This window comes from Macrotis lagotis, chromosome 3, assembly GCF_037893015.1.
Source record: "Macrotis lagotis isolate mMagLag1 chromosome 3, bilby.v1.9.chrom.fasta, whole genome shotgun sequence".
Taxonomy (NCBI): domain Eukaryota; kingdom Metazoa; phylum Chordata; class Mammalia; order Peramelemorphia; family Peramelidae; genus Macrotis; species Macrotis lagotis.
The window spans coordinates 114,287,486-114,313,798 of NC_133660.1; the positions used below are offsets into that span (position 1 = coordinate 114,287,486).

At 37.8% G+C, this 26,313-nt stretch overlaps 1 protein-coding gene across 1 annotated transcript in view; it reads right to left on the bottom strand.

Moving 5' to 3' along the window:
* Window positions 1-26,313, bottom strand: part of MND1 (meiotic nuclear divisions 1) — a 105,198-nt gene that overhangs the window by 22,020 nt on the left and 56,865 nt on the right. The window contains exon 6 of the mRNA XM_074229107.1: window positions 10,741-10,855. Coding sequence (XP_074085208.1) covers window positions 10,741-10,855 — 115 coding nt within the window. The remainder of the gene's footprint in view (window positions 1-10,740; window positions 10,856-26,313) is intronic.

A 26,313-nucleotide genomic window follows, 5' to 3' on the forward strand; every position in this document is an offset into this window, starting at 1 on the left:
AAATGGGTTTAACTTTTTAAAAACCCCATTTGGAATTATGTGAGAAAGGTCAATAAATTGTTCATAGCCTTTGGTCCTGAAATTCTACTGTTGAATATATGTTCCAAGGAGCTCCTAGACAAAATAAGGTCCCATATTCACCTAAAGATTTATAGCAACACTTTTTGTGGTAGTAAAAAACTAGAAACAAATGTCCATTGATTGGGAATTGGGTAAACAAACTGATATATGAATAAAATTAAATATCGCTTATAACTTATAACACTTGTAAGGAATTTATAGAAATATAGGAGGATTTATATGAGCCACTGCAGAAAGCATTAAGCAGAAACAGGAATACATGCAAAATACACACACACACACACACACACACACACTGTTCAGTTGTGTCAGTCCTTTGTGAACCCCATTTAGGGTTTTCTTGACAAAGATACTGCAGTGATTTGCCATTTCCTTCTTCTGCTCATTTTAGAGATGAGCAAATGGCAGACAGATTTAAGTGACTTGCGGGGGTTATAAAGCTAGTAAGCAATTTGAACTCAGGGAGTTTTATTTTCTGGTCCAGGTCCAGCCACCTAGTTGCACTGACATATAATGTATTATATAATATAAGGAAATGTACTTTTCTCTTTTCCTTGGAGAAAAAAAGTAAATGCAGAATGATACTTGTACAGTCACACATTTCCCCAGTCCATTCTTGTGATGAATTGATATTCAAACACAGTAGGTACTACATAAATGTTTATTCCCTTCTCTTCCCCTTCCCCCTTTTTTACAAGAGAAGATTCTGATTGAGTTCGGTGGTATAGGTAGAAAAGGAAAAGCATGGATAAAATATTAATCCTCATGAGGTAAAAATCAGAATACCATTCTCCCTTTCATTAAGTGTGTCATTAACATCACAGTAGAAAACAGGTTTACTTTGCTAAAAGAGGGCAAAAATGGTTTTCACTTAATAAAAATGAAAAAATTGGGGGTACTGTAATGTATAAAATTTGTTTAACTGATTATCAGTCTTTGTTAATACTCATTCATCTACTGAAAAAGATGGACACAGGAAGGTATTTATTCTGAGTCCTTAGAAGGATTTATAGACACAGATTGAAGCTAGAAAGAACCTGAGATGTCCCCCAATTTTACTCCCTCTGAACACATCAGGAGGCAGCAATGATTTTCTTTTTAGGGTTTTTCAAGGCAGTGGGGTTAAGTGATTTGCCCAAGGCCACACAGCTAGGTAATCATTAAGTGTCTGAGGCAGGATTTGAACTCAGGTACTCCTGACCTCAGGGCCAGTGCTCTATCCACTGTGCCACCTAGCTGCCCCAGGGAACAATGATTTGCCCAGAATCACACAAGCAGTAAGTACCAGAGCATGATTTGAGCCTACATCTCCAAATTCAGTGCTCTCTCCACTGTACTATGCCACCTCATATCCTAGAAGGAATAAAAATGATTTATGGTTTGGGGAGAGCAGAGCAAAGAGGTTGTCATTTGTTAGAGAGAATTAATCTGTGAGAAGTAGCTCTGGACAAGACAGGCAACCTTTGATGTCTTTTTTAACGAGCTGTCTGCATTTCATCATGAAGGTGAGTCACTGGTGGGTTCAGATTCCCAGGAATAACATCGCCCACTCTTGCTTTGATGTGATCCTGTTTGGTGATTGCCATGTAACTAGCTACATTTGGTATAAATAGATCTCCATTATAATAATTTCTAATGACCGTTTTTAGTGCAATCCAGGGAGTGCTTTCCTCTGTTGGAGTGAACAGGGCTCCTGGTGCCCACTCATTAGATTGTCCACTAGTGGTCTGTGTCTCTTCTGATTACATCATTTACATGGCAGGGAGTGACATTGTCAATCGGTTACTTGGACCCTTCCCAGTAGTGAAGGGAGTTCTTTATTTAAGATGGGATGTTCTTCAAGCATGTCTCCAAAGAATAGGTAGAAGATTACACACACACACACACACACACACACAAACACAGTAGGAGGTCTACCTCTTCCTCATGAGGTACCTTATACCTCTGAAATCACAGGTTTGGTGAAAAAAAAACATTGTGGGACATTGCATATATTTTCAATTTTTTTTTCAATGAACTGATCATTTTTTCTATTTTTTTCTTTTAAAATACTCTTAAATTTTGTTATATTTGATGGCTCTGGGGGGAGACAGAAGACTATAGGGGAGATTTAGGCATAAAATATCAACAACATTTTATTTTTAAAAAGAATGGGAAGTTTTTTCTACATTCAAAGCTATCTTATAGTAACATTTTAATTCTGGAAGAGCCTATAAAATGCAATTTTGATCTTTTATTTAAGTTAAATCTTTTAGAGCTGTGGAAATATAAGCATACTTATCTTCTGCTAGTGGAACTCACTGAATGGGTTACACAATTTAGAATTCTGCAAGTTAATAAAAAGAATTTATATTCTTTGTCCCAGAGACTCTACTACTCAGGTCAAACTCTAAAGATGTTAATGACAGTAAGAAAGGACCCATGTAAATTGAGGGGATGCCCACTAATTAGGGAATGACTGGACAAGATGTGGTATATGACTGTGATGGAATTAGAAGTGACTAACAGGATGACTTCAGAAAACCCTAAAAGGATTTATATGAATTGATGCAAAGTAAAGTGAATAGAATCAGGAGAATGTTGTGCACAGTAACGGCAATATTCTAACGATGATCAGCTGTGAAAGGTCAGACTACTCTTAAGCAAGACAACATTCAAAGACAATTTCAAAGGATTCAGAGTAAAAAATGCTATCCATCTTCAAAGAGAGAACTGATGAACTTTAAGTGCAAATTGAAGTATAATTTTTCCTTCCTTTTTTGTGATATGGCTAATATAAATGTTTTGCTGATTTCACAAGTATATGATTGATATCATGGTGTTTGCCTTCTTAGTAAGTGGGGGGGGGATTTAAAAGGGCAAAGAATTTGTAACAAAATTTTTTTTAAAAGAATATTATAGGGGCGGCTGGGTGGCACAGTGGATAAAGCACCGGCCCTGGAGTCAGGAGTACCTGGGTTCAAATCCAGTCTCAGACACTTAATAATTACCTAGCCATGTGGCCTTGGCCAAGCCACTTAACCCCACTGTCTTGCAAAAACCTTAAAAAAAAAAAGAATATTATAAATAAATAATAAAAGTAATAGAGTTGTTAATTGTTTTTAAAAAGATAGAGAAAAGAACCATATATGTAATAATTTTCACAGAAGTACTAACTTTAAGAAGGCTGAAAACAAAACATGGAGCCAATAGCTGAATTTGGAGGATTTGGGGGGTCTAAATCACACCTGTGATTTCATAGATGTACAAAGTACTCCCAGTGAAGAAACCTCCTCTCCCAATGCAGAATTACATCTCAGAGAGTCTTGCTTGAAGCACTAACAGTAACTTGCTGGGGGTGACAAAGTCAGTATGTGTCAGACCTAGGTTTTTGAATGAGGCAGACCCTTTATCTATATATCTTGTTGCTTCTCTATGAAAATCACTATACCATCAAGAATGGTAAATAGGAAGAGTACAGAGAATTAAAGGGAAAAAAGCAGAGCCTAAGGAACTATCTATCTATCTATCTATCTATCTATCTATCTATCTATCTATCTATAGTAGAGAGGGCAGATAGAAGGCAAAGTGGACAGAGCACTGGGCTATGAATCAAGAAAATTCATTTACTAGCTGTACGATCCTGCGCAAGTCATTTGACCCTGTTTGCCTCAGTTTCTCATCTATAAAATGAACTGAAGAAGGAAATGACAAACTATTTGAGTATCTTTGTCAAAAAAAAAACCCCAACTCAAATGGAATCATGAAATGTCAGACAGGACTTCAGACAGGACTCTGTAACAACAAAAAACAGTGATGAGATTGATAGCATGTGAGTTATCAAAATTAGAGCATACATACTCCTTTCTGTTAATGATAAGTAAACTTCCAAGAGGAATGTGTCAAGAACTATTAATAGCAATCCAATTAGGTGTTATTTGCTTAACTCTTTAGAGGGGATGAAGTTCACAACAGGGTTTGTTTGAATGTTGACTGAGGAGTATCTGTTAGGCATATAAAGTTGTCAATAAATTAAAAAAAAATAAAACCCTTTAGACTTAATCTAACTTAACTATATTTAATATGTCATGTAATTATACCTATTTAATATGCTATTAAGTGTCAGCCTAGATATATTCCAAAGAAATTGTTGGGTAGAGTAGTATAAAGATCTATACTTTAAATAATACATTTCTAAATTTTCTCAAAGCTTTCTTCCTACCATCTACAGTTACAATAATCCTGAAAACAGTTGTTAAAATGTTTTTCTAACTTAGACACATTACCTAACAATGAGGTGCTATAAACACACAAAAAATTAAATTTTCAATCTTGGTTTCCTGGTCAAATTTAATATTGTATCTTCATTATCAGAAAGATTTAATTTCCTCCAATACTATTAAATGTCCATCTTTACATAATATTTTCTCAAGGGCAGAACAATAGAATACAAAAATATAGTTGTGTTGTACACCATAACTATGAGTTCTTTGCTTTTTGGGTATAACCATAATTAACTGGTATTAGGATAGGTAAATGCAAAGACTTTGTAGGCATGCCAGTTTCCTCACAGTTTTCTGCTTCTTACTGACTTTCTTTTGGTACATTCTTTACTAACTTTCGATTGTCTTGCTAAATTTAAGAAACTCACTGATAATTTAGTTTCTCATATGACTACTTTGTCAAATCTAAGCCTATATCTTATGTTCTCTGCCCCTTAGGTTTCAAAATGCTTACAATTTCTGCAAACAATTATTATTAAAGGTTTCAACATTCATTGTAACAACTCCAATGTACCATAAATTAAGAAATTTATTTAAAATGTATTTTCCTATTATTAAGTCCACTGTAAAAAAAAAAAAAGTTGTGAACAATAAAACTGGAATAATATTGAAAAAAACTAGGCTTCATTTTCTCATTCACAAGAAGAAAAGAGGCCAAAGGCAGAGATGGGTATGGAGAGAGAAGTAATAAACTGTTGGAGCAACATCACAGAATATCAGAGTTGGAAGGGTTCAAAGAAGTCATCTTGCTCAACCTGTAACATGACTAGGAACCCCATCCCCCCACATGACATTCCTGACAAAATCCAATCCCACTACCTTCAGAATTAATGAATTCTAGTTTTAATTACTGAGTACCTTACACAGAGTGACATGCCTAATAGAGTTTACAACCCATATAAAAATAATATAAAAACATTGAACAAAACCTTCTAATACATTAAGAGACTTGATCAAGTCTCTACATTACACTCATTTTTAACATTTTACAAGGGTAATAAAAGAAGACACACCTACTAGAGTCTTATTTACAGACAAAGTGAGACTTGCAAAAAGTTTGTTTCCTTTAAATAGACTAGGTAGGATTCATCAAAGACACAAGATGTCAAAAATTGTTTGAATAATGGAGGGAAGAGGTATGATATGTTGAATGGTTAAGTGAGCCATTCTAAGTCACTGGTACACTTTCAGAGAAAGTTCAGAAGTAGGGGTGGCACAACCAAAAGAGCATATTGAAATAAATTCTTTTAATTGGTAATTTCTTTTATAATTAAATGGTTAGGTTTTTATAAACAATCTCTTCCTCTCCCTTAAATTTGAAAAGTCATTAAATATCTTCCTTTTTTCCTCCCTAGGTTTGTAGTGAGGCATTATATTCATTACTTGAATTTAATGAGCAGTTATTTTTTCCATTTTAAAAAACATTTTTATTTAAAATTTTGAGTTTCAAATTCTAGATCTTCCTCTTGACCCTCCTCTTGGCCACTCTGAGATGGCAAGCAATAGAAATAGATCATATATGTTCAATTATGTAAAACATTTCCATATTAGTCACTTTGTTTAAGACGATTTGAATAAAAGAAAAAAAATGAGTGGGGGGAAGAAAGGATGCTTCAGTCTGTATTAAATCAATATCAATTCTTTGCTCTGGAAGTATATAGCATGCTTTATCATTAATCCTTTGGGATTATTTTGGATCATTTAATTGCTGAAATAGCTAATTCATTCACAGTTCTTCATCAAACAATATTGCTGTTACTGTGTACAATGTTCTCTTGGTTTTGTTCACTTCACTATGCATCAGTTCATGTAAATGTTTCCACATTTTTCTGGAATCATCCTGCTTGTCATTTCTTATAGCATGATAATATTTCAGTTCAATCATATACAAGTTTGTTTAATCATTCTCCAATTGATGGGTATCACTTTGATGTCCAATTCATTACCAAAAAAAATTGCTATTATAAATATTTTTGCAATGTAGTTCCTTTCCCCACCTTTATTTTATTGTTTCTTTGGGATACAGACCTAAGAGTGATATTACTAGATCAAAAGGGAAGCACAGTTGATTGCCTTTGGATATAGTTTCAAATTGCTCTCTAGAATGGTTGAGTCAGATCACTTACTCCACCAACAATGCATTTTTTTCCCCCTCCAACAATCATCATTTTCCTTTTTTGTTATTATCAAGAAGTCTGATAGGTATGAGATGGTACCTAAGAATTGTTTTAATTTGCATTTCTCTGATTAATAGTGATTTAAAGTATTTTTTCATATGACTACAGATAGCTGTGATTTCTTTGAAAACTGCCAGTTCATATCTTTTGACCCATTTATCAATTGGAAAATGAGTTATATTTTTATAAATTTGACTCAGTTCTCTCTCTCCTTTATATGTATATGTGTGCATATACATGTATATGTTTGAGATATAAGATTTTTATCAGATACCTGTTGCAAATTTTCTCTCCAGTTTGCTGCTTTCTTTATAATTTTCATTGCATTGGTTTTGTTTGTGCAAAAACTTTTTAATTTTATGTAATCAAAACTATCTATTTTACATTTTTGCAAGCTACCCGGGTGGCGGACAGAGCATTGGCCCTTGAGCCAGGAGCACCCGTGTCCAAATCTGGCCTCAGACACCCAAAGATCACCCTGCTATGTGGCCCCAGGCAGGCCACCCAGCCCCATTTGCCCTGTACCCTCCCCCAAATAATAATAATAAAAAATGTGCTTCAGTCTTTGTTCCAACACCAATAATTCTTTATGGTAAGTCCATTGCAAAAGTTACTTCCATATTTTTCCAACGTTGCCATTGCTAATCGCAACTCCCTCCTTTCTTATTTCTCCACTACCATGTACTATATTTTCTCTCTCCTTTCACTCTGACTCTGCTGTAGGGTCGCTGAGTGGCGCAGCAGACAGATCCCTGGCCCTGGGGCCAAGAGGCCCTGAGCCCCCATACCACCCCTTAGGCCCAGCATCCACCTGGCCCTATGGTCCCAGACAGGCCTTCCAATCCCAGCCTCTTGCAAGAAGTAAAAAAGAAAATGTGTTATATCTGACCACTCTCCCACCATGGTCCATCCTCTCCTCCACCACTCATATCCCCTCTTACCCCATCCCCCCCCTCTTTCTTACTCCAGATGTCTATACCCCATTGAGTATATTTGCTGTTTTCTCTCCTAGCCGCCTCTGATGAGAGCAAAGGTTCCCTCATTCCCCCTTGCCTCTCCCCTTCCATATCATTGCAATAGCTCATTGTAATAAAAAAAAAACCTATTATATGAAATATCTTGGCCTATTCCCCCTCTCCTTTTTCTTTCTCCCATTACATTTCCCTGTTTGTTCTATTGACTCCATTTTTATACCATATTTTATCTTCGAATTCAGCTTTCTCCTGTGCTTCAACTATAAAAGCTCCCTCTATCTAGTCTATTAACTGAGAAGGTTCATATGAGTATTATCAGTATCATTTTTCTATGCAGGAATACATGCAGTTCATCCTCATTAAGTCCCTCATATTTCCCCCCTCTCCTCCAATCTCCATGCTTCACCTGAGTCCTGTATCTGAAGATCAAACCTTCTGTTCAGCTCTGGCCATTCCAATAAGAACATTTGAAATTCCCCTGGTTCATTGAAAGTCCATCTTTTTCCCTGGAAGAGGACATTCAGCCTTGCTGGGTAGTTCATTCTTGGCTGCATTCTAAGCTCTTTTGGCTTCTGGTATATTATATTCCAAGCCCTACAAGCTTCCAATGTAGTTGCTGCTAAGTCCTGTGTGATCCTGACTGCAGCTCCACGATATTTGAACTGTGTCCTTCTGGCTGCTTGTAATATTTTCTCTTTGACCTGGGAGTTCTGGAATTTGGTTATAATATTCCTAGGGGTTGGTTTTTTGGGATCTCTTTCTCGAGGGGGATCAGTGGATTCTCTCCATTTCTATTTTGCCCTCTGCTTCTAGAATATCAGGGCAATTTTCCTGTAGTAATTCTTTGAAAATGATGTCAAGGCTCTTTTCCTGATCATGACTTTTAGGTATTCCAATAATTTTTAAATTATCTTTCCTAAGTCTGTTTTCCATATCAGTTGTTTTTTTTTCAATGAGATATTTCACATTTTCTTCTAATTTTTCATTGTTTTGGTTTTGAAGTATTGATTCCTGATTTCTGGTAAATTCATCAATCTCCCTGAATTCTATTCTTTGTCTGAAGGATTCGTTTTCCTCAGAGTTTTCTTATCTCTTTTTCCATCTGGCCAATTTTGCTTTTTAAGGCATTCTTCTCCTCAATAACTTTTTGAACTGTTTTAACCATTTGACCTAAGCTGGTTTTTAGCATGCTATTTTCTTCAGCATTTTTTTGGATTTCCTTGACTAAGCTGCTGACTTCATTTTCATGTTTTTCCTGCATCTCTCCTGCATTTTCCCAGTTTGTCTTCTATCTCCCTCATTTGATTTTCAAAGTCTTTTTTGAGCTCTGTCATAGCCTGAGCCCAATTTCTGTTTTTCTTGGAGTCTTTAGATGCAGGAGCTTGTGTTTCCTCATCTTCAGACTGAGTATATTGATCCTTCTGGGGATTGTAGATAATGTATTTCTCAATGGTGTTCCTCTTTTTTCTCTGCTTCCTCATTTTCCCAGCCTTAAGCTGTTTTGGGGGTGCTTCCTTGAGCTTTTGGGATACTCCCACAAGGGTCTCAGTGTGTGAGGCTCTGTCCTCCCTCCTGGTCTGTGAATGACCATAAGCGCCCCCCCCTCTGCCACAGGGCTGAGGTAGGGGGCCCCTGCTGTTCTATGGGGGGGGGGGGCCTAGACTGCAATCAGGATCTGAATGTGGTCAGAGCCCCAGAGTCCTGTTCCAGGGGCAGAGGACAGAGCTCTGCAGTCTCTCTCTCTTCACTCCCCTCCCTCAGCTCAATGGGCTCATGCCCTGGGGGCTCCTGCTTACTGGCTCCGCCTGCTTCTGTTTAGGGATCTGGGCTGCAGAAAGACCAAGCTGCTACTCTGTGCCCTGAGGGCTGAGTTCCATGTGCTCACTCTGGCAGAGGTCCCCCACTGTTCCCCCACTTTGTGCCCGGTGCTCCCTAGGGTGTAGCTCAGGAGACACCCCCGCTGCTGTGAGCTGGGGCTTTCAGCGCCCTGGGGCTGCCTCCAAGAGGCTGACGTTCTCTCGCTCTGGCAGGCCACCCCTCTGACCCGGGGAGCAGAGCCTTTCTGCTCTTTTCTAGGTTACCTTGAGTAAGAAAACTGCTTCTCTGGGCCCCTTTGTGGGTTCTGTCTCTTGAAAGTTTAGTTAGAGTCCTTAGTTTCAAAGTTTTATCAGAGAGCGCCTAAGACTGGATCCTTTCTTGTTGCCATCTTGGCTCCGCCCTATTTTACATTTTTGTATTGCTCTCTATATCTTCTTTGATCCTAAATTCTTTCTTATCCATAAATTCAACAGATAAACTATTTCATGCTCTCTTAATTTGCTTTTGGTATCACCCTTTATGTGTAAATTATGTACCTTTTTTGGCTTTATCTCATCTTGGTATACAATGTGAGAATGGTCTATACTTAGTTTCTGCCATGCTGTTTCCCAGTTTTTCCAACAGTTTTTGTCAAATAATGAGTTTTTGTTCCAAAAGCTTGGGTCTTTTGGGTTTTACTAGATTGTTACTATAATGTAATTTGTACCTAATCTATTCCCATTGATCCACCACTCTATTTCTTTTTTTTTAGTTTTTTTTTTGTAAGGCAAATGGGGTTAAGTGGCTTGCCCAAGGCCACACAGCTAGGTAATTATTAAGTGTCTGAGACCGGATTTGAACCCAGGTACTCCTGACTCCAAGGCCAGTGCTTTATCTACTACGCCACCTAGCTGCCCCTACACCACTCTATTTCTTATCCAGTACCACATTGTTTTGATAATTACCGCTTTATAACAGATTGAGATCTAGACCACCTTCTTTCACAATTTTCCATTGATTCCCTACATATTCTTGAGCTTCTCTCCTTTTAGATGAATTTTATTATCATTTTTCCAGCCCTCTAAAATAACTTTTGAAAGTTTGAATGACATGATACTGAATAAATAGTTTACTATAGATAGAACTGACATTTTTATTATACTGGCATAGCCTACCCATGAGCAACTAATATTTTTATTTTGATCTGTCTTTATTTTGTGAAAAGTGTTTTATAGTTGTGTTTATATAGTTCCTGAGTTTGTCTTTGCTAAGACATCAATAAGCATTATATAAGCGATTACAACAGGGTATCACCATGATTTACCATTTAAAATATCAGAATAAGAGAAAGAAGCTGCATAAGTGAACAGAGTAACAATAAAGACTTCTGGGTACAAGGCTCTATTCTCTGTAGACATTAAGCACACTTAAGCAAGCAAGCAAACTTACTTATTTCTTCTACAACTTCAGGATCACATTCTTTGTATTTTTCTAATTCTGTCTTTAGCTGCTCCTTCTGCTGGCGTAGGGAAGTGAGCTCCTTAGAGAGTGAGGCACGTTCTTCCTATGTTCAAAATAATTTCATGGGTCACAATCATCACAAAGAAAATCTGGTTTAAGAAAAAGTTCAAATTGAATATTCATTTCCATAATATTTCATCAAAAATGTAAAGGTGAAAAGGACCTCAGAGGTCAAGTTCATTTCTTTATTTTATAGATGAAGAAATTGGGACTCAGAATGGCTAAATTTATTTTTCCCGGGTTTCATAGGTAGCAAGTCTTAAGTATTATTTCAAGCCAGACCCTCCTGACTTCACCTTAGCTCTATATTCTCTGCATTTTGCTGTGTCTTGTATTTTATTTCTTTTCACTGCCCAAAATCTAGCAGGCACTTTGTTAATACTTCTAGGTGGATTATCTCATACCTCAACAAGGAGGTCAAGCTAGAGACTAATTTATCTCCTTAACAATTTGCTTTAGCTTTCAAAAACTCTAGATTTTTAATAGTTTGGGCTTCCCCAATTCTGATGCAGATCTTACCCCTCCCTCCCCCAGAGTCTACTCCTCTCCAAAGACTTTTTGTCCATGTTTTCCCATAAATTATTCTCAGAGGACCTAGGAAAGGTGCAGAAGGACTAGATTTTAATCCCTTAGAATCCTGGAAGTACTTAAATGCAAATCTTAAAGACTGACCAAACATCCTTTTTCTTTTTTTTTTCACCATACACATCCTCCATGTCTTTTAGTCTTCTTATTCACAAAGCACCAGTGAGGTATAAGTAAAGCAGTTCTATCTTTTTCTCCCAAAATCTCCTATTTTCTTCATAGATGTAGAATGTAAGGATAGGATAAAAAATGAGCATTCACAAGTAGACAATGCCATTGGGTTGTATCAATCAATGAACATTTATTAAGCACTTTATTTAAACTCTTATTCAGATCCCAAATTTCAAAATTCCACTTTCTTACTACTAAACTTTCTGTCTTTTTACCTCTCCTCTATTCCTCACTTAATTCAATTTGACAAGTATTTATTATGTGCTTACCATTAAAGGTCTAAAGTTACACACATTTAAAGAAGTGTGGAGGAAACTGAGGAAGGGAAAGACAAAGGAGGTGTTATTCTTAACTCACTGAACCACCTTCTTTTCAAAGAAGGTCAAAATATAAGTTTTAAGTGGAAATGTGATTCAGTAAACAGCTACTGAACTTTCTAGTCTCAATTTTTCCTAAGAGGTAAAAAGTTTAAAGTATGCAATTCAACAAGCCTTTATTATATATTTCTATTGTGTGAGAATCATTATGTTAGGGATACAAAAATAAACAGAACTTGCTTTCACTGAGAAATTTATAATCTATTCAGGGGAAAGACAGGTGTACAGCAATAGTGAGGACAAAGGAAAAGTCTAGGCATGGTGCTATGAGAAACATAAGGATTAACAATAGCTAACTTTTATACAGAATTTTATGGTTGAAAAGGTACTGGGAATGTAATATATCATTTGATTCTCATAGCAATCATGTATGTAGAAGCCTGCTATTAGTGTTACCTTTATTTTACAGATGAGGAAACTGAGGCTGAGCACAGAAAGCTATAAGGTTCACAAGGGTGTTCCCCCATCTCCTCCTCCCCGACTCCCCCCCCCCATTTTGGTAATTAAGGTCATATTCAAATTCAAGTTTTTCTGGCTCAAAGTCTAGAACTCTATTTACAATGTATTACAGCCTCACTTTCAGTTTGGGAAGAGAAAGTCAGAGGGCATCATGAAAGAGGTGGGACTTGAGTTGGATCTTTAAGGAAGGCAGGGAGGATGTCAGTATAATCTGGGGAAAGGGTAAGGTGCAGAGGGAAGAGGGACAGAACTATAAAAGCAAGCTAGATCAAAGACAGGGTCAAGGAGGTATGCAATCAGGCCAGAGTGCTGAGTACATCAATTGTATGACATAAGGCTGATGACCTTGAATTTCAGGATTAAGAGATGATACTTTATTTGGCAGGTAACATTTAGACAAGGACACGGCAGATGAATTAGATGAGGATTACACACTAGTGTAACTAGACCTATATCCCTTTCCCAAACCCCCTATTCAATATGAAAGGAAATATTAGAATTACGATGTATGTGCACCTAAGTTATAAGCTGTGTTAATTTCTATATTTATTTCTAAATATAATTTATCAAATGTTCTCTGTGCTACCTCCTTGAAATGCTTCTTTTATATCTCTCAGGGTACTCAGGTACTCTTAGCTTGGGAACTCCTGAATTATTGACAAGGCAAGTCAGTTGGGAGGCTATTAGAATTAGATGAGAAACCCAGAAGAGATGCCTGATCTATAAGATGTACAATGGAAAAAATCAAATAGATGTGAGATCTCTTATAGTGGGCAGTTAGGTGGCTGAGCAGATAGAGCGCCAGACTTGAAGTCAGGAAGACTCATATTCCTGAGTTCAAATTTGGCCTCAGACACTTACCAGCTGTGTGACTCTGGGCAAGTCACTTAATAGTATTTGCCTCAGTTTTCACCTGTAAAATGAGCTGGAGTTTGGCAAACCCAAACTACTCTAGTATATTTACCATGAAAACCTCAAATGGTGCTATGAAAAGTCAGAAATAACTTGAAAACAACTCAAGAACAACAACAACAGAATTATGGGAAAAGAGAATAAAAGATGACTTTAAGATTATAAACTTGGATGAAAGAAACTGGTATGGTAGGATAATGGTAAGCTCAGTTTTAGATATTCAGTGTAGAAGATACTGGTGGACTATCCAGATGGAAATGTTCAAAGAAGTAAACAGTAGTTTTCTGTAGTTCTAGGAGAAGATACCAGTTTTGCTATCATTTGTATAAAAGTAGTAAAATAAAGTCATGAGAGCAGAGAACAACTGAATGTAAAGGCAGAAAGAAGACAAAAGGTCACTGACAAACTTTGGGAATATTTTTTTTTTAGGTTTTTGCTAGGCAATGGGGTTAAGTGGCTTGCCCAAGGCCACACAGCTAGGTAATTATTAAGTGTCTAAGACTGGATTTGAACCAAGGTATTCCTGACTCCAGGGCCAGTGCTATATCCACTGCGCCACCTAGCCGCCCCAACCTTTGGGAATATTTACAATTTAGAGGTAGAAGGAGAATAAGAAAATAATAATGAGAATATTCACAAGGGAAGAGATGTTGATATGGAACAAAGAGAATATAAAAAGATGTAGTTCATAGAATCAAATGCTGCAAAAACATCAAAGAAAATTTAGGTTATGAATGTGTAGTCATGCAAAACATTTCCACCTCACTTTGGTCAGATAGGTTAACAAGACAGAAAAGGGAAATTACAAAAGCTAGACCAAATATAAAAAAATAGGAATAGTAATGCATTACTTGGTATAGTTGTGAACTGGTCTGGCCATTCTGGGGAACAATGAGTGCTATTAAACTGTGCCTACCCTGTGGCTCATCAATACCACTATTAGATCTGTACCATAAAGAAAGCAAAAAAAGAGAGAAAGTTCTACATGTATTTATAGCGACCTTTTTTTGTGGGGGACAAAGAATTAGAAATTGAGGGGATGCCCTTCAACTGGGGAATGATTGAATAAGTTGCAGTACATGGTTGTGATGAATAACTATAAAAAATAACAAGCAAAATACTTCCAGAAAGACCTGGAAAGACTTAAATGAATTGAGACAGAGTGAAGTGAGTAGGACCAGTCCATCATTGTATATAGTAACAGCAATATTGTAAAGATAAGTAATTGTGAGAGCTCTCTGATCAGTACAATGAACCAAGACTCTTTTAAAGGTCTCATATTTCATAGAGAGAATTGATGAATCCCGAGTGCAAACTGAAATATAATTTTTTTGCTTTCTTTTCAATGCCTTTTTTTTACAAGGCATATATAGAAATATTTTTTGCATGACTTCACTTGTTTAATGGGTATCATATTGTTTCCCTTCTCAAGGGGTGGAGGAAGGGATGGACAGATGGAGAGAATTTTGAACTTAAATTTTTTTTAAATGAATGCTAAAAATAAATTAGTTTAAAAATTTTAATTAAAAAACCAGAAAATTGTTGATGAAGTTGAGAAAATGAAAATAGACTTTTTCTAGCAGTTTGGCAATGAATGGGGTTGAGAAAGACAGACTCAAAAGAAGGTGGTTTTTTTTATGTTTCTTTTTTAGGCCTGAACTTGCAGGTGGGCTGAGAAATCATTAATATATAAGGAGATATTGAAAAGTTCTGAGAGAAAATGCAAGGTCATAGAAGAGATAGAATTCTGTTGATGGTATCAAGGACAAAAGTATAATGGGAGTTAACTTTGATGAGGAGGATTATGCCATCCTCTGAAACTAGAGGGAGAAAAAGAGATGGAGATATTAAGAAGTTAAAAGGAGTGGACAGAAGGGATTTGAAAATGATCCCATCAGATGCTATTAGGATCTGTGAAGTAAAAAGTAAAGTCATCTGTTGGAAGTAAGAGACAAGATGGTGGAACCAGACAGAAGGTTTAGAATAGCCATCTTGCTGAACTGGTCAGAGAAAGAGAAAAAAAATTTTCTGTTTATGACCATAAGAATACAGCAGCAGACTAGAAGACATCAAAGTGCCAAATACTGAAGGACTCTTTGATACAGCTACTAAGGCATATATTCCAAGGAAATCAGAGGAAGAAGGGTTATATCTATCCAAAAAACATGTATAGAAGCATTTTTTGTAGTGTCAAAGAACAGGAAACAAGTTGGGTGCTCATTGATTGAATCGTATCCATTGTCATACACAGTCAATGTAATGATCTATTTTGCATAATTGTGTTTATTAATAAGAAAGAGTTCTATTCGAGGAAGGAGTATTTTTGGGCAGTGGCTGTAATTTTTAAGAAAGCATGAATACACTTAATTTGGGTCAATGTATACCATGGAAACAATGTAAAGACTGATAAATTGCCTTCTGTGGGGGGTGGGGGGGAGGGAAGTAAGATTAGGGGAAAAATTGTAAAACTCAAAATAAATGACATCTTTAATTTGAAAAAAAGTGTGAATAAAACATTAAAAAAAATCACTTGTCAAGTCAACAAGTATTTATTAAGTTTCTGCTCCATGCTATATTGGATCACAAATCTCTGACAAAAATTGTAAAACCCTACTTTATTCTCAATCTATTTCTTACTACAGAGCCAGGTTTTGGTAAAGAAGATGTCAAGACTTTTGACAGTCATCAGAGGCTGGGCTATGGGTTCAGGGATGGTATGCTATGATATCCCCTCCATGTCTCCTCTGTAAGTTATAGAGTGAAAATGAAGGAGAAGGGAAAAGATGAGAAAGGCTCTTTGGTTATGTGCAATGAGCAGCAAGAGATGCAGACAGGCCAGGGTCCCTCAAAAAATAGAAGACAAGGAAGCCAAAGAAAGTCTCTGTGACAGAGAGAGATTCTTTTTTTGTTGTTGTTGTTGTTTTTGTTTTTTTAGATTTTGCAAGGCAAACTGGGTTAAGTGGCTTGCCCAAGGCCACACGGCTAGGTAATTATTAAGTGTCTGAGGCCAAATTTGAACTCAGGTACTCCTGACTCCAAGGCCAGTGCTCTATTCACTGCACCACCTAGCCGCCCTGGCAGAGAGATTCTTGCACAATTACTTTCTATTCCTAGTTGAAAATAACACCCACTCCTTTTCTCACCTGGTTGCAAGTGGTTCTTGTTTAGGAAGCACCCGAAAGCCATGGCTTATACTCAGCAGCTAGTCTGCCAACATTAGTGCCAGGGTTCCTGAGAGCTTGAAGGTGATTCTATCTAGAATTGCCAATGTGAAAGAGGAGGCAGAATCAAAAATGTCTGTTGCTGCTCTCCTACAACACAATGATTCCTGGTCATTGGCAGTAGCTATTCAGAAAATGTCCCTTGAGATGGTCTTTAGAAGTTTCTGTCACTTATTCTGAATCTTATTGTAATCATGAGAAAAGATCAACATAAGGAATTCAGAGAAATATGGAAAGATTTTTATGATCTGATGAAGAATGAAGAAAGCAGATCCAAGAGAATGTGCACGATGACTAGAATAATGTAACATTCCAAAAACGAATGAATTCTGATGAATTGGGGTTTTTTTTTAATGTGATTAACATTTTTTGTTTTGGCATCTCCTTCATTTTCAGAGATAGTCCTGACTCCCCAGATAGACATCCCATGGAGCAAAGAATAAAAGACAGAAAGGAAAAACCAGTTCAGCAAAATCAATTAACAGATCCAGTTGAGACCAACAGTAAATGTGATGATTCACACCTAGGTTCTCTTATTTCTGCAAGGAAGGAAGGGGAGGGTGCCTTTTTTTCTTCATGCCTTCAAGACTGGTCATTAAATCACACCTTTTTTTGCAGTTGTTGTTATTCTCTCCATTTACACTGTTGTAGTCATTATGCAGGTAGATTTCTGCCACTTATTTAGCTCTGCATCAGTTCATGAGAGTCTTTGCATGCTTCTCCTTATTTAGTATATTCATAAATTCTTTCAGTATAATAATATTCTCTTATTCCCTGCCCTGGAATATCCCACCATCACTGTTTCTTCTACAAGAAGGTCTTCTCCCTCTTTTCCCAGGAACTTCAAGTGAGTTCCCCTCTGGGACTGTGAAGGAAGCAGGCCAATCTTCCTTCTTTCCTCACCTCACCCTGTTTCTGACTTTCTGGACTTAAAAATCAAAGCTTCATTGGGAAGCATTTTTTTTTCAGCTCCTTATTGAATGTTATCTTGCCCCACTAGAACTGAAGGTCTTTGGGAGTAGAGACTATTTCTTTTGAGCTATACTTGTACTACCAGAGAACAGCACAGTGCCTGGAGCATCAGTAAATAAATAATCATTTCCTTCTTTCCTTCCTTCCATTCTTTCTACCTTTCTTCTACTTTCCCTCCATAACTTCCTTCTTCCCTCCTTTTCTTCCTTCATCTCCCTACTTTCTTTCTTTCCTTCTCTCCTTCCTCATTCTCTTCCTTCTTTTCTTTTCTCTCTTTCTTCCTTCTTCCCTTCCTTCCTCCCTCCTTCAGTTTCTTCCTTCTTTCTCATTCATATGCCACTTTTTTTAGCCTTTCCCCAACTGATGGGTATCAAGTTTGTTTCCAGTTCTCTGCTACTACAAAAAAGTGCTGCCATAAATAGTTTTTTGTTTGCTTTTTTTTGTGAGCAAATGGGGTTAAGTGACTAGCCCAAGGTCACACAGCTAGGTAATTATTAAGTGTCTGGGTTTGTATTTGAACTCAGATACTCCTGACTCCAAGGCTCGTGCTCTATCCACTGCACTACCTAGCCTCCCCCTGCCATAAATATTTTAGAATGTATGTATTTCTTTTCTATCTTTGTCTTTTTCAGGGGTCTATACCTAGGGATTACTGAGTCAAAAGGATTTGGATCTTTTAGCCCCTTTCAAAATTCCAAATCACTTTCTAGAATGATGGGTCCAATTCACAAATTGGTGTGCTTGCTTGTCCACAATTCTCTCAAGATTGACTAGTTCCATCTTTTGTCACTTTTGCTAATTTACTAAGCATATAGTGGAATCTCAGAGTTATTCTCTAATTTTTGATGAATTGAGCAATCTTTCATATATTCAGGTATAATTTATAAATGAGTTTGAGATTTATTTGTTCATATTTTTATCCAATGGGAAATGGCTCTTGATTTTATATATTTGTGTTGATTTCTTATATATCTTGGATATTTAGTTCTAATTAGTCATATTTATTACAAATATCTTTTCTCCAAAATTATTGGCTTCTCCTCTCATCCTAGTTGCATTGATTTTGTTTATGCAAAAAGTTCTCAATTTCAAATAATGAAAATCTACTTTATCTACATTTTGTAATCAACTCTCATGAACTATAATGAACAAGCTCAATTCTGGAGAATTAATAATGAAACACATCTACCTTTCTCTTCTCAGCAGAGAAGCAGAGTCTAGGGATAGGAAATATAAATTTGAAATGTACAGGATGGGGGATGATTGGGCCATGCAAATACAATTCAGTAATTAACTTTTAAGAAAAGAAGTTGAGCCAAGATGGCAGAGTAAAGGCAGGGACTCTCCAGAGCTCATTCCAAACCACTCCAAATACCTTTAAATAATTAACAAAATTCTAGAGTGGCAGAACCCACAAAAAGACTGAGTGGCACAATTTTCCAATCCAAGACTTGGCAGATCTGTGGGAAAGTTCTGTTGTACCTGGATTAGAAAGGGCCCACAGCACAGCCCAGGCTGGACTGGAGCAAAGAGACTCTAGCCATCCAGAAACAGACCACAGGACACCTGGGTCAGAAGCAGCAGTGGTGATCCCTCTCAGCCCAGGGATTACCAAGGACAACTTGGAACGTCAGCAGGAAAACTCGGCTGTACCAGAGTGAGAGCAGAGCCCAGTCCACTGTAGGCCTTAGCACAGACCTAATCCTTGGAGACCAGAAGCAGGTTTGGGGAGTCACCTGGCAGCTACTTCCAGAGCACTCAGCCCATGGATGGTAAGGGGCTGGGGGAGAATGCAGAGGTTATCCCTGAGGTAGGACTCTGCTGCTTTGCCCATAATCTGATCCAGGTCACAGTCTGGAGTCCTAGTCTCAAGAAAAGGAGCAAAAGTACAGGACAGCTCACCACCTGCAGGGACCAGGGACTCTTCACACAGTTTCAGGACAGAGGGGAATAATTGTGGTCATGCACAGACCAGAGCTTAAATCAGAAGAGCAGTCATAGCCTCTCATAAGACCTTGGAGGAACTGAGAATTATTTGTAGGTTCCTATGGGGTATCCCTGAAAACACCTGCAAGAACCCTCAAAAGTTTGGGACAGTGTGTCCTCTACCTAGGAAGCAGAACCCCACCTTAACAAAGAGTTAAAATCAAATCATAGGCTAGGGAAATGAGCAAACAACAGAAGAAAAAATCCAACATAGACAATTACTTTGATCTTATGTAAGATCATACTAAATACTCAGAACATAACAAATTCAAAGCTTCTGCATCCAAAGACTCTAAGAAAAATAGGAATTGGTCTCAGGGTATGGGAAAAGTCTTTGAAAAATTAAGTAAGGGAAGTAAAAAAAATTGGGAAGAAAAATCAGAGTGATATGGGAAATCAAGTCAGCAGCTTGGTGAAGATAATACAGAAAATACTGAAGAAAATAACATCTTAGAACCAGGTTGGGTCAAATAGTAAAAGCAGTTCAAAAGGCCAATGAGGAGAAGAATGCCTTAAAAAGCAGGATTGGCCAGATGGAAAACGAGATACAAAGGTTCTCTCACGAAAATAATTCCTTCAAATGTAGAATGGAGCTAAGGGAAGTTGATGACTTTGTGAGAAATAAAAAAAAAAAAAAACCCAAAGAATGAAAAATTAGAAGAAAATGTGAAATATCTTGTTGGAAAAACACCTGGCCTGGAAAAAAAATCCAGAACAGATAATTTTAAAAATTATTGGACTATCTGAAAATCATGACTAAAAAAAAAGACCCTAGACTTCATTTTTCAAGAAATTCTTGGGGGCGGCTATGTGGTATAGTGGATAGTGCACTGGCCCTGGAGTCAGGAGTACCTGAGTTCAAATCTGGCCTCAGACACTTAATAATTACCTAGCTGTATGGCCTTGGGCAAGACATTTAACGCCTTGCAAAAATCCTAAAAAAACAAAAATTCTCTAGGAAAATGGCTCTGATATCCTAGAAATAGAAGGTAAAATATAAATTGAAAAAACCAACCGATTACTTCCTGAAAGAGATCCCAAAATAAAAACAGCCAGGAATATTATGGCCAAATTCCAGAAAATATTACAAGTAGCCAGGAAGAATCAATTCAAATATGTGGCTCTACAGTCAGGATAACACAAGATTTAGCAGCTTTTGCATTAAGCGTCTGTAGGGCTTGAAATATGATATTCTGGAATACAAAAGAACTTGAATTACAACTGAGAATCAACTCTTTCGGGGGAAAAGATTTTTTTTTTTGTCCTTCCTTCTTGAAGAAGACCACAACATCAGGAAGGCAATGCTATAACAAGAATGTAAATTGGATTTGATTGAGCGAGGCTGTGCTAAGTCACCAAACTCACTCTCTCCTCCAGAGCCATCTAGGTCCAGTGGCCATATATGAATCAGGACATTTGGAGATGGTACTGCATGTGAGGAAATCAGGGTTAAGTAACTTACTTGCTCAAGATCACACAGCTAGTAAATGGCAAGTATTTGAGGTCAGACTTGAAGAATCTAAGGCCAGTGTTCTATCCACTACACCACCTAGCTGCCCTTCAGGGGAAAAGATAGACTTCAATAAAATAGGAACTCTCAAACTTTCCTGATGAACTGACCACAGCTGAACAGAAAGTTTGATTTTTAAGAACAAGACTCAGGTGAAGCATAGAGAAGAGGGGCAAATCATGAGGGACTTAATGATACTGAACTGCTTATATTCTTGCATGGGAAGATGATACTGATATATAGACCAGGCACAGGAGAGAGTTGAATTTGAAGGTATAATATATTGAAAAGATGGAGTTAATGGGGGGGGAAGGGAAAGGAGAGGTAGAATGGGGTAAGCTATTTCACATAAAAGAGACAAGAAAAAGCTTTGGAAGAGGGGGGAAGGTGAGGGGGAAATGAGTGAGCCTTTCATCTAAAGCACCTTGAGAGGGAATAACATACACACTCAATTAGGTATAGAAATGGGGGACAGGGGGTATAGGTGATAAAAGAGAAGGAAGATTGTGGATGAGTCTAGTCACATGCAATACACTTTTGAGGAGGAACTGGGTGAAGATAGAGAGAAAGACAGAGAGACAGAGACAGAGAGACAGAGAGAGAGAGAGAGAGAGAGAGAGAGAGAGAGAGAGAGAGAGAGAGAGAATAGAATAAATGGGGGACAGAGGGAAATACAGCTAGCATTAGCAACTATGGGGAAATACTGAAGCAATTTCTCTGATGGACTTATGATAAAGAATGCAATCCATCCCAAAGACAGAGCTGATGGTATCTGAATTCATACTGAAGCATACTTTATTTTTTTGAGGTTTCTCTTTCTTTGAGGGGGGGAAAGGAGTGGTGTTATGTTTACCTTTACAACATGACTATTGTAATAATGTTTTTCATGGCAACACATTTTTAACCCAAGTAACTTGCTTTCTCAGTGGTGGTGGTGGGGAGATAGGGTGGGAGGAAAGGAGAGAGTTTGGAACTCTAGGTTTTGGAAGCAAATGTTGAAACTTGCTTTTTGGGGGGGTGGAGTCAATATGGCAGAGTGAAGGCAGCATTTCCCAGAAACTCCTTTCCCCCAAAACTCCAAAAGCCAACAAATTATGACTCTAGTCAAGATTTAGAGGGGGCAGAAGCCACAGAAAGACTGAGTGATACATTATCCCAGTTCAAGATAACTTAGAAGTTCTGCGGGAAAGGTTTGTTTCACCAGGACTGGGGGTTGGGAAAAAACCACCATTGCAGTGCAGCCGAGCCCAGCCCAGAGATCACGAGCAACAGTTTGAAGGGGTGGTGAGAGAACTCTGTTACACCAGAATGAGTGTGGAGTGAGGAGTACAAGCTGCAGAATCTGTAAAGAGAACTGGGAGAAACCAGCCTGCACCTCCAGAGCACAGCCCACAGATAGTAAGGGAGTCAGGGGAGACTGCAGAAATTTCTCTGCTCCCCTGGGGCAGGACTCTGCTGTTTGCCCATATGCAGATCCAGGTTGCAGTCTGCCTTCGGTACTAAGATAGCAGGGCCCCTCCTCACAGCTCCTGGGCAGAGGGAAGTGCCTGTGGTCATCTACATATTGAAGCACAGGCAAGAGAACATAAGACCTTGAAGGAATAAAGGTCCCAGTGGGGCGTCCCAAAAAAAACCTCAAAGCGGGTGTCCCAATAATACTCTAAAACTCAGGAAGCATCCCCAAACCAGGTATAGGCTGAAGAAATGAGTGAACAGAGAAAAAAAAGAACACCACTGAGATATTCTTTGTCTATGATCCCAAAAAGGATCAAAATACTCAATCTGAAGATAAGTACAAGCTCCTGCATCTAAAGACCCCAAGAAAAAATGAAAGTTGGACTCAGGCTATGACAGAGCTCAAAAAAGATTTTGAAAATTAAGTAAGGGGGCGGCTAGGTGGCATAGTAGATAAAGCACCGGTCCTGGAGTCAGGAGTACCTGAGTTCAATTCCGGTCTCAGACACTTAATAATTACCTAGCTGTGTGGCCTTGGGCAAGCCACTTAACCCCATTTGCCTTACAAAAAACTAAAAAAAAAAATCAAGTAAGGGAGATAGAAGAAAAATTGGGAAAAGAAATGAGACAGATGCAGGAAAAACATGAAAAAGAAGTCAGCAGCTTAGTCAAGGAGATCCAAAAAAATGCGGAAGAAAATAGCACGTTAAAAACCAGCATAGGTCAAATGGATAAAACAGTTCAAAAAGTTATTGAGGAGAAGAATGCTTTAAAAAGCAGAATTGGCCAGATGGAAAAGGAGATAAGAAAGTTCTCTGAAGAAAACAAATCCTACTATTATTACTATTTTATTTTGGGTCTCCCCCCCCCCTTTTTTTTGGTGTTTGCAGGGCAGTGGGGCTGGGGTGGCTGGCATGTCACACAGCTGGGTGATGGTTGGGTGTACGGGGCTGGATTTGGGCTTGGGTGCTCTTGGCTCCAGGGCTGGTGCTCCATCCACTGCACAACCTGGCCATACCTACAATTATTACTATTATTTTTTTATTTTTATTTTTTCTCTCCCCCTTACTTTATTGCTCAAACAAGTCTATATTTTTTGGGGGGAGGGGGTATTTTGTTTACTCTTAAACAAGAATATTTTATTAATGTATTAAAAACATTATTTGTACAAAATGAGAATAAATAAATAGTAAATTAAAAAAAAAAGAAAGCAAATCCTTCAGCTGTAGAATGGAGCTAAAGGAAGCTGATGACTTTGCGAAAAGTCAAGACACAATAGTTCAACACCAAAAAAATTGAAAAATTAGAAGAAAAATGTGAAACATCTACTTGAAAAAAAAACAACTGATCTGGAAAACAGATTCAGGAAAGATAATTTAAAAATTATTGGGATACATGAAAGTCATGATCAGAAAAAGAGCCTTGGTCTCATTTTTAAAGAATTCCTACAGTAAAATTGCCCTGATATCCTAGAAGCAGAGGGCAAAATAGAAATGGGGAGAATCCACCGATCTCCCCTGGAAAGAGATCCAAAAAAAACCAACCCCTAGGAATATTATAGTCAAGTTCCAGAATTCCCAAGTCGAAGAGAAAATATTACAAGCAGTTAGAAGGACACAATTCAAATATTGTGGAGCTGCAGTCAGGATCACACAGGACTTAGCAGCAACTATGTTAAGGGCTCATAGGGCTTGGAATATAATGTTTTGGAAGGCCAAAGAGCTTGGAATGCAACTGAGAATCAATTACCCATCAAAACTGAACATTCTCTTCCAGGGGAAAAGATGGACTTTCAATGAACCAGGGGAATTTCAAATGTTCCTGTTGAAATGACCAGAGCCGAACAGAGAGTTTGACCTTCAAATACAAGACTCAAGTGAAACATAAAGAGCGGAGAAGGGTAAAATATGAGGGACTTGATGATGAACTGCATGTATTCCTGTATAGAAAAATGATGCTGATCATACTCATATGAAACTTCTAATTTGATAGAGCAGGTAGAAGGCGTTTTTATAGATGAACCACAGGAGAATGCTGAATTTGAAGATTATAAGGATGGAGTAACAGCTAAAAGGGAAATGCACTGGGAGTTAAGGGAAAAGAGAGGTGGAATAAGCTAAGATATTTTGTATAAAAGATACATATATATATATAAATATAAATATTTTTTTTTTACAATGAGCTTTTGCGATGATATGGAAGGGGGGAGGGCAAGGAGGAATGAGGGAACCTTTACTCTCAGCAGAGATGGCTCAGAGAGGAAACAGCATACACACTCAATAGCGTATAGATATCAAGAGTAAAACAGAGGAGGGGTCAGGGGGAAGGGGTGAGAGTGAGAGAGGAGAGGGAAGATCATAGGAGAGAGAATAGTCAGATATAACACATTTTCTTTTTTACTTCTTTCAAGGGGCTGGGATTGGGTGGCCTGTCCAGAATCACAGGGTCTCAGGGGTGGTATGTGGGCTTGGGGCCTCTTGGCCCCAGAGCCAGTGATCAGTCTGCTGCACTGCTCAGCTACTCTACAGCACATTTTAGAAGAGGAATGGAGTGAAAGGAGAGACAAAATATAATATATGGTAGTGGGGAGGAATGGATGAAGGGAATTACAATCAGCAACAGCAACAGTGCAAAAATATGGAAGTAACTTTTATGATGGACTTATCATAAAGAATGTGATCTGGAGCGGCTAGGTGGCACAGTTGATAGAGTACCAGCCCTGGAGTCAGTAGTACCTGAGTTCAAATCCGGTCTCAGACACTTAATAATTACCTAGGTGTGTGACCCTGGGCAAGCCACTTAACCCCTTTTGCCTTGCAAAAACCTAAAAAAAAAAAATGTGATTCACCTAAGACAGAGCTGATGGTATCAGAACACAGAATGAAACACAATTTTTTTCCTCTTTCCTTTACTTTATTTCTCATGAGGCACTATATTTTTTTGGGGGGGAAGGGTGTATTATGTTTACTCTTAAACAATATTTTAGTAATGTATAAAAAAAATCACATGTACAAAAATATTCATAGTAGCTCTGAAGCTCTCCAGCTTCATAATTACAGAAGACTGTTGGGTGTGATATACATTTCCTGCTTCAAGATCCTCTTAGTTTTTGGTCAATACTGGGTTATTATTGTCAAAGAATTGGAAATTAATGTACATGTCCTTCAACTGGGGAATGACTTAACAATATGTGGTATAGGTATGTGATGGAACACTATTATTCTATTAGAAGTCAGAAGGGATGGGAATTCAGGGAAGCCAGGAAAGATTTACATGGACTGACACTGAGCAAAATGAGCAGAACAAGAGGAAAATTGTGCACCCTAGCAGCAATGTGGGGGGTGATGATCAACCTTGATGGACTTGCTCATTCCATTAGTGCAACAATCAGGCATAATACTTTATTTCTTTTTTCCTTAAGGATATGATTTCTCTCTCATCACATTCAACTTAGATCAATGGATACCATGGAAACAATGTAAAGACTAACAGATTGTCTTCTGTGGGGGGAGGGAAGCAAGATTAGGGGAAAAATTATAAAAAAACTGAAAATAAAGAAATAAAGAATAAAACTAGATAACAGCAAAAAGAAACTTGCTTTTGCATGTAGCTGTGGGGGGGATTTAAAAATTAAAAAAAAGTTGCTGGTTGTCCTTTTATTTTTTTTTTATTTTTTTTTTAGGTTTTTGCAAGGCAAATGGGATTAAGTGGCTTGCCCAAGGCCACACAGCTAGGTAATTATTAAGTGTCTGAGACCAGATTTGAACCCAAGTACTCCTGACTCCAGGGCCAGTGCTTTATCCACTACGCCACTTAGCCTTCCCTTGTCCTTTTATTTCTATCCATGATTGTG